This window comes from Papaver somniferum, chromosome 10 (genome assembly GCF_003573695.1).
Source record: "Papaver somniferum cultivar HN1 chromosome 10, ASM357369v1, whole genome shotgun sequence".
NCBI classification, from domain to species: Eukaryota; Viridiplantae; Streptophyta; class Magnoliopsida; order Ranunculales; family Papaveraceae; genus Papaver; species Papaver somniferum.
This window is the reverse complement of record NC_039367.1, coordinates 60,015,072-60,027,094: the sequence shown is the minus strand read 5'-3', so window position 1 is coordinate 60,027,094 and position 12,023 is coordinate 60,015,072. Positions and strand designations below refer to the sequence as shown.

Below are 12,023 nucleotides of genomic sequence, written 5' to 3'. Positions count from 1 at the left end.
TTTGGAGCCTCATTAAAAGAGTGTAGACTTTATTACTCCAAATACATCCAATCCATCTACTTGTACAAATGAACCATCATTAAATAATTAAAAAAGCTGAAGCCATCTCTACAAAGAGCTTACAACCCTGCTGCAGAGGAAAACCTCCTCAACAAGTGATATATTTCCTAACAACCAAAAATCAAAATCAAATTTTCCTTCTTTTCTTGGTATGGGAAAATACAAACAATTTACTGTTCCTAGCAATGCTGCCAAGATCACCTAGGGTTTTGAGAACATCCCTTGTGTCAGTGATGAAAAATCGAAGTCATTTCCCGATCTGATTGGAGTGACAGATGAAACGGAAGCCGCCGTGGGGGAAGACCTACTCAGTTCACTGGTGGATGTGCCATTGGTTGGACCAACTGGGCTCATAGTATACATGCTGCAAGCAATAGAAAGAAAGAAAGAGAAAAAAGGTCATGGTTTCTAAATGTTATCATTCACATCAAATGTACCAACTTATTGAATACCTATTTCCTAGTAAATAACCATTCACAATATTGAAGTGAACAGTTTTAATAACTTCCACATATCTGCATCAAATGCCCGCTATAAGCACTTGAGCACCAAATGGTGTATTTTAGTTGCATCGTCGGTACGTCTGGAGAATGACGTATAGTTATTGCCACAGACATCTATTTTGTATCAACGTAATCATCATCGCTACTAAATAACTCATATCTAGAAAGAAAATAATAATAAGCACTGCAACATCTCTTAAGTTCTTGCAAAGAAGAGTACAAAGGTAACATGTTAATTTGGTGAGATCAATACCTGGCTGTAGAGAAAGAATTTCCTAATGGCTGTGATGTCCTAACATTTGCCATCTGGCACAAAAGCAAATTTAATTAAGCACCTTCATACAACACTAGAGTACAAACTGTAAATGATATTGATTTCTTGGCAGTACCTGCTGCATAAATTTCTGCAAATCATTTGATACACTCACTTGCGCCATCATGCCAGGAACTTGGTACCCCATATTTGGCCAGTTCTGGGGTGCCATGCCAGCACCAGCTACGTGAGCCCCGTTGGAGCCAGGTTGCGAGGAATTCACAGGCATTGTGATCCCACCACTTGGCTTGGCCGCAGCAGCAGCAGCCATCATAAGAGATTGTTGCTGTGCCAACATAGCAAGTTGCTGCTGATGGAGAGCAAATGGCGACACCATATTGGACTGCAGCACGAGATAAGTGGACACTAGATTAAGCAACAAAAAAAATTGAAATAAAAAAAAAATAATAATAAAAAAATAAAAAAAAGACCTCATCAAAACAAACTAAATGATAAAACTAATTGAAAAAAATTTCATTGGCTCATTTTTGTTAAAACCGACGTAGACTGCGACGCATAATTTACTCGCAGAATACAATGAATGCGCTACAGAAAGAACTAAAGGTTACACACTTGCAGCATGTACCTTTTCAAACAAGCTCATAATGTCCCCTTTTACATCTTTCTGGGCTTTCTGTGGTGCTAGTGTGGCTGAAGGGGAATCTTTAAATAGATCCTCAATCCCTGTAGAGGTCTGAGTCTTATTTTCAACAGGTTTACTTGTGGCGGCCTTTTCTGCTGAAGAAGCTGGCTCTGCAGCTGAAAGTTTTCAATGTTTGAAGACATCGGATATGTTATAAAGAAGCAGGGATGATAAAGGTAAGTAGGCGACAACAAGAAAAAGCAATGTCACTTTTGGAGGGTGAAAGACATACACTGGAATCCCGCCCATCCATTATCATCATGGGGGGATGTGTCTGAGCCATTTTCGCTAGGTCCATCCATGGAGAGCATGTTGAAAAGGTCAGTGGCAAAATCAACTTTTGGAGGTGCTGCAACAGGTGCATGAGCTGTTCCTACTGTTTTTGAATCTGCTTGTTCTGGTTTTATAACTACTGATGCAGGTTTAGGTTCACCAGAGACCTGCGTATGAATTCAAACAAGTCAGTATAAAGTTCTTTATCTCGAGTAGACCATAAAAGCAGGTAACAAGAAAGAAGATATTTGGTTAAATTGTCCAATAAACCATAGAGAATCTAAACCCCAATGTTATGCCAGATAATATTTATCCGGGCATGTACAGAACAACCTTCTTCAGTTAAAGAACTTTAAATCAAAGGTAAATGGAGGAATGGTGAAGATGACAAATTAAGATAGGCACCAAAAAGTCAAAGGGTAATTTCATAAGTCATAACAGATATTCACAGCTATTATGTACATTGTTAATATGTTATGACTTCATTTAGTTATATGGGTTTGAAGAAAACAACGAAAAAAATTTAACCAAAAGTTGCATTATGTAAAGGACAAATTGAATGCACATAATAAAATGAATCAATGCACATGATAAATTACCTGCACAGATACTTTAGGAGCTGGAGGACTGCTAATTTTTGTAGCAGGAAGATTGATTCTTGTAGCAGAAACACTACTTCTTGTAGCAGGAGTAGTGTTCCTCCGTACCTCAGAAGCATGTTCTGAGCGGCCCGAGTACCCATGCTCGACTCTATCCGGGGGTCTCTGCCTGCTAGCAGAAGCCTTCTCTTCCCGCACCTCTGAAGGTGACTTAGTTTTTGCATCCCTAGAAACCCACCTTTTGTCTTCATACCTAACGGAGCGACATATTACCAGTCTTTAGTAAAGAGATGAATAACCTAAGTTCGTAGTCCAGAAAACACTGCACACGAATCGGTACTAGAACTATCTCAGTGTGAAGAATTTTACATATACATACTTTGCACGAATAAAGTTTTCAATCCCAACCCTGTCGTAATTTGTGGGTAGTTCTGCTTCCCAGTAGGTGTTCGACTTCTCATTTCCCATTGCTGCATAATCACCACATTAGGCATCAGGTAGGGTACGAGCAACCATTATCAATTTGAACTCAATAGTAAAGCGTGATGACAAAAAAAAAAAATTGTTTAAAGGTTGGTAGCAAATAAAGTTCTTACATTGGATAAATGCGACCTGCTCAGGAAGCCATGTATCAAGTGTGGCAGATCTCACCTGTAGCAGATTTTTATGAAAATTAGATGGATAACAGCTATTTAACAATTACAGTCAAGATTTTAAAAAGCGAAAGTGTGCAGCGAAGCGCACTCGCATCAAAGCATAAAGCGCTGCTTTGCAAAATATATAAATAATATGTATAAATAAGATGTTGTCAACTATAATAAAAGAAAACTAACAAGTTGTCAACATAAGAAAAGAAAACTAAGAAATTGTCAACATAACAAAAGGAACTATTAAACTATCTAAGCATATGGCACACTGGTACTGCCTAACTAAGCAAATTAGGTTTTTAAATATTAGTATTTAGTTAGAAAACAGTAAAACAGGCCCTACAGGGCTTTAACACCCATTTTTGTTTTCTCATATATATCAATTGACAAAGTGCCGCTATAGAAGCGTCCTGGGCCTGAAGCGCCCTTTTAAAACCACTGATTACAATGGCACTCGTGTTGAACAACAATGGTAAAAGTTGTCGGGCTCAGTGAGTTGGGACTAGAAAAAAACTGAATGCACTTGCACATTGACAACAGAAACTATCACGTATAAACAACATTAACCTTGCGTGTGTTATAAATTCATACACGTCAAAAACGAGTTCAAGTGGTGTTGGACACAAGTATCGACAAGGCAAAATCTAGAAGGACCTCCCTTGTTACATAGGATGCTGAAGTACATATACTCGAGGAAACAGTACCTAACTGAATACAATATTAAAACAAGTACAAACTAGAAGACCTTGCAAATATAAGAAGATAGTGGTGATGACGCAGTTGAAGCAATATAAATGTTACAAATGCGGAGGGGAGCAGACTCGTTGGAAGTCACAACCCATCTTTCTTGGTACAAATAACGAATAACACTTTGACCTCAATCTCATATTCATCACAACAGATGCAAGACAACATGTGGAAGTTATTAAGAACTCACTTGTGAAACTCATGGAGAAATTTCTTTTAATCACAAACTAGAAACCTATGAATGGTTGTAACAGGGGATACAATGGGATAGTTAAATGTGTCAGGAGGTTGGAATAAGACATGATTAGAGTTGAATATCAGATCTAGCTCAATCATTATACATCATAAATGAATAGAGCTGTTCTTTCTTTTCTTTTCTGCAGACAAAGAAAGAGCTTTATCCACTCTACCTTGCCCATCTATTCTGATAAAGAAAATTGGATTGTCTTGGGAATATAAAATGTATGATAGTATAAGTTATAGATAAACTGCTAGTACCTTAACAATAATCTATATCGGTTACATTTTTGGTCACATGGTTTCTCTTTTGGTTCAACTTGAGAGGTCGAACCATAATGGCTGAACACATTTTAACAAGCATTGTTTCTACCAATATCACCAATGTGTCTAAGCCCTCATCAAAGAAAGGAAAAGAAAGGAAAAACAAATATACATTCGTCGAGAGGTTCTGGAAGCTGCGGTATCATCAAACAGTCATGAAAGATATACAACCCCTAACAATTATATCTGCCTTGGCATAACTTCACATCATAGTTTCAGCCTACAGCGCAATGAGATATGCTATTTAAACTTCATAGATGGAAATAATGCAATTGGAAACAACTGTACCTTGGATATGTGTACCCCAAGACTTCTATGGATTCCTGAACATTGCATGCATATAAATATTCCCAGATTCACACTAGCCCATCGTGGTCCTCTACATAATAAAGAAACAAATATTAACAGCAGAAAGGTGGACCCCCACAACAAACTAAGACAATTCCATGAAATAGATCTTCCACGCCATTGGATTAATTTGTTTCTCCATTCTTTAGAATGTCTACGCTGAAATTGTATAACTAGTATCGAAATTGAAGTGGGCGATGAACTTACTTGCTTTTGCAGTCAGCACATTCTCTATTCTCCGGCAACTTAAGAAGCCCCTCCAATATCTGCAAATGAATACAAAGAAAAAGTTGAGGATACATAAATAACCACAGGAATTCCTTCTCATCATAAAAGGAAAATAAAATGAAATAACTCATTAGCTGAAAGATAGTATTTTCCCATAGAGATCTCGAGTTGAGCAATCTTTATTAGTTTATACATGGTGGCCGGTGCAAGTAACAGCAATAAGATATTGTTTGAACATGGATGCAAACAAATACCATGTGAATCCAATCAAATACTTTAAACACCAAAATCAATTCAATCTTTTCACCATACCCAGCAAAGATCTCAATAAGAATTTATTCATCCAGAATTTGTTCATCCAATTTGCCAACCAATTCATTACTTGTCTAAGTATATGAAAGACTACTATTTTTACAATACACTACCAGCTAACCAAAACCATACAACAACCAAATTAACTTAATAAAAATTTTAATTCTTGAATCTACAAATCTCTATTATACCAAATTGGATTCCAAATCAAGAATCATTCTCTCTATTCGGCACAAATCTTAAATTCCCTACCTTCTAAACACTCATAAGAAATTACAGTGCAACCGATTCAAGGTTCTAATCTTACAGATCAAACAAATAAAAACCTACAATCAAATTAAAATCAATTAAAAAGAAGAATAAAAATAAGAAAATTAACCTTTTTATGCCTGGCATTGAGCTCTTTGGAAACGTTAGCTTTTTCATTCATCTTTTAATGGAATTTAAACCTAAAAATCTGGGTAGAAGATTGTAAGAATTGAGAGAGAGAAAGGGCAACGATATACGAAGAAGATCCTTTCTCTCTCTCTCTCTCTCTCTCTCTCTCTCTCTCTCTGTCTCTCTTTCTCTCTGAAGAAGTTAAGATTTCGAAGAAGAAGAAGAAGAAAGAAAGAACAAATTTGAGATGATTTTTATTTTAGGAATAAATTTAGTCTGAGGTGCGGTTTGATCTGTGGTCATTTACCAATGCGTGACACCACGCCACGTACCTATCCAACCACTTGATTTTACTGCCTGTGAAACACTAATACACCAAAACATGCGTGTTAATGTTCGTATTACACGTGGAATGAAGTGATTCGTCGGCAACTAACGTGTAAGAAAATTTATACTACAGCAGAAGCTTGCTTTTCAATCCTTTGTTGACTTTTTGGTGTTGTGATGGCACTAGGACTAGGTGGGTAGTGTAGGACATAGCTACACATAAAAATAACAGTAGAAATCGTGTTCTTTCCCACGTGCGGAAGCGTGTGGCAAAGGTCTTTGGGTCTTTGAGTGTTGTTTTCAGCTAGTCAGATGACAAATAACGGGAGTGAATTATACGGTTAAAATAAGAAGGTTGTTATTGGGGGGTCACATTCTATTAGAAGGGCGTCATTTAATAGGACAAAAACGGGTCACCCATAAGTAATATCAAAAACTCTTTATCTCAAATAATTTTGTAATGACTAAACAATCCTTACTTAGTTAATTTTAATTTAATTTAATTAGATAAAAATTAAATTAACGAATTTTGTTGTATACTTGGTGAATTTTAGGACAAAGTTTTTGTGCGAAGAAAAACTGACCGTAAAATAAACTTTTACGGTTGGAAATAATCCAAATCTGGACGTAAAATCACTTCTACGGTTGGAAATAATCCAAACCTAGACGTAAAATCAGATTCTACGGTTGGAATTAAAAGGAACCTGGATGTAAAATGAGCTTCTACGGTTGGAACTAATTCAAACCTGGACGTAAAACTACATGCAAATAAAATTCTACAGTTGGAATTAATCCAAACCTGGACGTAAAATCACTTCTACCGTTGGAACTTAAAGAAAACTGGACGTAAAATCGGATTTTACGGTTGGAATTAAAAGAAACCTGGACGTAAAATGAGTTTCTACGGTTGGAACTAATCCAAATCTGGACGTAAAATTACATGCAAATAAAATTATACGGTTGGAATTTAAAGAAACCTGGACGTAAAATCACTTCTAATTAAAGGGTAATCTAGACATTTTGTATATGTGTTAGGATATCCCATAACCACTTTTTTGGACATAAAGAATCCAAGTGAAACCACTCTATTGGAATGTGACGCCCCAATAATAACCTTCTAAAATAAACAAGTACGGAAAAACCATGATAATCTAATGAACAAGAAGAGTGACCGGAAGATAATTGGTTGAAAAGTGAACCCGAGGACAGTCGGTGAGGAGTAACAGAACTTATATCATTGACAAACGCCATTATTGAGAGAGATCAAATTTTGGGGTTGCTTATATCATTGGGAGTCAGACACTTCTACACGGAAATTTAAATTCGTAATGACTATTAAGGTGATGATATATTATGCATGTTGATGAGGCGATGAACAGTGTCATTTCTAGTTTTCATGAAGAAACAAATTTTGCAAGAATCTATAATGCAAATAAAATATGAAAGTCGACTGCTTTACAACTCATGATACGTTGCCCTTTAATGCACAGAAATATTCCAATAACAGCTGGGGATGAACTCCCCAATCCTATCCTTATAATTATGCTAATTCACTAGTAATGATCAAGTTGCAAAATATCAATCACCAACCATTCACAGATATTAGGCAAGCAGATTTTAAACTTCAAGTAAGAAAATAGTTTACTAACCTATGCAAAGTCAGCGTAATTAAGACCTATAAACTAACTGTATCACTACCATTTGACTTTGCCCTTATCCGAATATTCTAATTTCAAAGCAACTATAAAGTATAAACATAGTAATTAGTTTGTTTAAGTATAAAACTGTTTTCACTAGTTCTTTGGTTTTCCCTTTGAAGTAAAGTTTTAAAGCAAACCCTGTTCGAATCAAGGTTTTTAAATGTTTGCGGTACGCCAATGCCGATCCATACGGGATCAAAAAACTTTTTCATTGTAGTACTAATTTTGGTTACCTTAGATTCTAACATTTTAATTCACATGTTACTCAAAAATCTTTGTAGGATTTTTTAAGATTCCGTTATTGTTATTGTTATTATGTCGTGTCCCGAGTTGGATGTCAGTAGCAAACACTTGTGTGTCTTAGGTTTTTGGCAATCGTTGAGTTATAATCTGTTTTTACTGTCGTGTGGGATATAGGCACGTACAAGGTTGTGATAGTTAGGTTTTAGCCTTGTTAGGGTTTCTTCGGTGTTTAAAGACAATGATTGTTATTTGGGATTTCATTGAATGAGAAAAATAGAATTGAGGTTGCGCTCAGTTGAGTGTAGATGTGTTACTCTAAGCTTTCAGTCATTTCATTGTCTTGTCAAGATCAAGCTGGTACTTGATAATTGGTATCATCCAGTGAATTTTTTACTTTCTCAGCTATGACCGAGGGTCCGTCAATAAAAGAGGTTGATGGTGCAACAAAGAAGCTGACATCTCTAATCAAATGTCTTACAAATCTTTCTCAAGGAATCTATAGATCGTGCTGAAGCAGCAAAGAAGCAGGAGGAGTCATTGAGCACACTAATTGCTTTGGCACAAGAATCTAAAATCATGTTCAATGCTCTTATTACTCGGTTGTCCAAATCTGTACCAAATACTCCCTCGCCTGTAACATCAACACCACCTTCTTCTTCTGGTCAAACAACTCACTCTCAACATACTTTTCAGCTCGGTGATTATACAAATCACGACCTCAAAAACCTAAAATTAATTTGCTTTAGTTCAGTGGAGAGAATCCCAGAGGCTGGATCCGTAAGTGTGAGATACTTTTCCAAATCAAAAACTTGCCAAAAAAGCAGAAAACAGAGTTTGCTTCTACACCCTTAGATGGCAAAGTTGATTCATGGTTTTTGGACTTCCATACTGGTGAGGATTTTATTCCTTGGTCTGATTTTTGTCTGATTTTTGTAATTCCATATGTGAAAGATTTGAGGATTTGGCTAATGAAAATTTTGTAGGTTGCTTTTAATAAATTATCACAATTAACTTTTGTGGATGAATATTTTGAAAAGTTTGAACAACTTCAATCTCTAATGCTTAACAACAATCCAAACCTTAAGGAGGATCATTTCGTGATGAGCTTCATCAGTGGATTGAAAAATGTCATTCACAATATTTGGTTGAGATGCATAAACCCACCCACCACTCTCCCTCGGGCATTTTTCTACCAAGGTTACAGGAAATTGCACTTACATATCGACAACAACCTCAACAAAAACCTTTTGCTGATAAACAACCTACCACCACAACTTAGGCTGTGTTTGGGAACTGGGATATCCCAACCTAGGTTGGGTTATCACCAACAGAAAAGGGAAAAAAAACTATTGAAAAGTGTTTGTTTTCTTTTTATTCAATGTTGGGTTAAGGATAGCTAATCCATTCTTGGTTTTCGGAGGCTAAAAAGTTAGGTTTATGGTTGTTGACACGTGAAAATAATTACCCCTTGGCAGGACTAGTGAGCCCCTAAAGAGAGGATGAACCCATCATGAAACATAGGGGACTTGGGGACTAAAGCCCGAGCCCAGTAGGACGTAGGACATATCCATAAACTATGAAGGATGGGAAATGAATTATTACAGAAGTGGAAGGTCACATTATGAGGAATGGCAATAGTTGTAAATAAGAAAGTTTTTATGACACGTGGCATGATGTCATGAGAATAAGGGTTTTGGGAAAAGCCTGTAAAAGGAATGACATAGTACAATGGAAAGGACGTTCTCTCTCATTATATTCTAGGGAATGTTTGTCATTGTTATGATTAGGACGTGTAGGACAAAACTCATATTTACCTCTCAACATTGGTATCCTCCTAAAAACTTGTTCTTCCTATTTCCCAACCTAGGATAGAGCCACAAACTCCACAATATATTTATTTTTTAAACTATTTTTTATCATTTTCTCTTACTAATTTACCTATATGTCTAATACTTGCAAAAGTTAATTTAAACTAACCAATCTCAAGGATAATCTACTGATGGATTGAGTATCAAACAAACACAAGTTGAGTTAATCCAAGACTAGATAGAATTTTAGAAAAACAACATTAAAGCTAATCAATCTCAAGGCTATCAAAAATTAAATTAAGATACGTTGTCCCACACTATGTTATCTCATTTCCAATCTCCCAGACAGACCCTTATTTCAACAAGCTCACACCTAATAACACAAAAAACCAACATCATCACTTCATTTCCTACTACAAATGCAGTAACTCCTTCTCGACCTATAACCCACTAACCCACTAAATCTCTATATGTTCCACCACCTATTTGGCGTTTATCAAGAGATCAACAAGACCGAAGAAGGGCTCAAGGCCTTTGTTATAATTGCAATGATAAGTACACACTTGAAAATAAATGCAGACCACAACAATTATGTATGGTGATCACTGAAGAGGAATTTGAGGAACATACCCAATATGTATCAACCACGGAAAAAACAGATTTCTTGGTTGAATCGGATATGGAGATTTCATTACATGCTCTAACTGGTATGGTGAGTGCTGATACTATTTGCTTTCCTGGGTTTATAAAAAAAACAAGCAGTCATCATTCTGGTGGACACAGGAAGTACACATAGTTTTATTGACTCATCACTTGCAATTAGACTTGCTTGTGAAGTGCAACCTACAGCTCACATGATGGGAACAATGACTAATGGTGTGTGCAATAATCTACATTGGAAAATGCAGGGTCAAGAATTTTTTGCACGTTTAAGGCTTCTTCCTCTTAGTGGTTGTGACATAGTTTTAGATGTTGATTGGATAACAACTTAGGGAGATGTTATGTTTAACCTAGCCAACCTGTCCATTTCCTTCATACATAATGGTCAGCACCTTACAATTCAAGGGATCACGTCTAAACCATCACTCATGATGATGAGTAGGAATGCAGCAAAAACAATTCTCAAGAAAAACACACCAGCCTTGGTGGGTCATTTTTTTCACATCTCTGCCCTTCCATACAATCTGACATTCCTATTAAAATTCATAACCTCGTTAATGAGTACCAAGATGTCTTATCTGCACCTACTCAACTCCCACGTCAAAGAGTTTTGGACCATAAAATCCAACTTAAACCCAATGCTCAACCAGTCTCTTTAAGACCTTACAAGTGCCCTTATATTCACAAGTCAGTAGCGAAATCCTTTGAAATAAACGTTACAAACTGGTATAGTTCAAGACAACAACAACCCTTTTGCTTCTCATATACTTTTAGTGAAGAAAAAAGAAGAATGAAAGAAGATGAATGGAGACGGTGAAAGATGTCATGTTCTGTAAAGTTTTTTTATGCTTTTTCTTATCTTAATATATCTATTGCTCTAGATATAAAGTTTTAGCATTTGAATCCCATTTCAAATCTTTGTTTCCTATCTTTTAGAATAGGTTTAAAATAATATTCATAGTCTGATCTAGTTCTATAGTAATTTTTCAATCTCTTTTAAATGTCCTCTACAATTTAAATCCTTCCAATCCTTTATAAGTTTTATGGATAACTAATCATTTTTTGCTAGCAGCATTGGCAGTTCCTCCAGTTGTGGGTAAACCAGTTGTGGATCTTTGAAGTCAAGCATGTCTTCAAACCTTTTAACAGTTGTGTCCCGTCCAGCAGTTGTGCTCCCCATCTACTCTATGATGGTTTATGAACATTTGTGGAAGATTGTCTCTCATAGTAATCACCTTCCTAACCATAGGAATTTTCTCATCAAGAAACCAACATTTCAATCATGGCAGATTTAAAAGTCAAAAATTCAAAACCCAAACTTTCCCTCCCAGATCTTATCTAACTTTGGTAAATGTATTGATAAGTTTAAATGCAAATATATCCTCTCCAAAGATTTTCCTTTCTGGTCATACAAGAATAAACTCCATAAAATCGCACACATTCAAGATGATTATTCTCAATACATGAATTTAAAGGAAGAATATATATCCAAAATATCTAATTTTATGAATACTTGGCGTAAAAAACTGTATATATATATATATATATATATATATATATATATATATATATATCATCCTTCTAAAGAAAAATATATAAACCCTAATTATATATAAACCCTAATTATGGCTAGCTTTGTCAGATCGTTTTCAAAGAAAAATAGTTTGAAAAAT

At 35.8% G+C, this 12,023-nt stretch overlaps 1 protein-coding gene across 1 annotated transcript; it reads right to left on the bottom strand.

The window, feature by feature from the left end:
* Positions 1–5,835, bottom strand: LOC113318206 (ADP-ribosylation factor GTPase-activating protein AGD5-like). The gene is made up of 11 exons (XM_026566341.1): positions 5,614–5,835; positions 4,902–4,960; positions 4,635–4,725; positions 2,988–3,042; positions 2,771–2,861; positions 2,392–2,644; positions 1,752–1,959; positions 1,463–1,635; positions 953–1,219; positions 817–869; positions 1–424 (listed from the first exon to the last, which is right to left on the bottom strand). Exons 1-11 carry the CDS (start codon positions 5,662–5,664, stop codon positions 262–264), a joined length of 1,464 nt encoding a protein of 487 aa, XP_026422126.1. The 5' UTR covers positions 5,665–5,835; the 3' UTR covers positions 1–261.
* Between the last annotated feature and the right edge of the window lie 6,188 nt (positions 5,836–12,023).

What these genes read in the sequence shown, in the direction of transcription:
- LOC113318206 (XM_026566341.1), bottom strand. Translation starts at nt 5,664, where the DNA reads ATGAATGAAAAAGCTAACGTTTCCAAAGAGCTCAATGCCAGGCATAAA. An exon ending in TGGATGGGCGGGATTCCAGT is followed by an intron (nt 1,636 to 1,751) that starts GTATGTCTTTCA and finishes GAAAACTTTCAG; the next exon opens with CTGCAGAGCCAGCTTCTTCA. An exon ending in TGCAGAAATTTATGCAGCAG is followed by an intron (nt 870 to 952) that starts GTACTGCCAAGA and finishes CTTTTGTGCCAG; the next exon opens with ATGGCAAATGTTAGGACATC.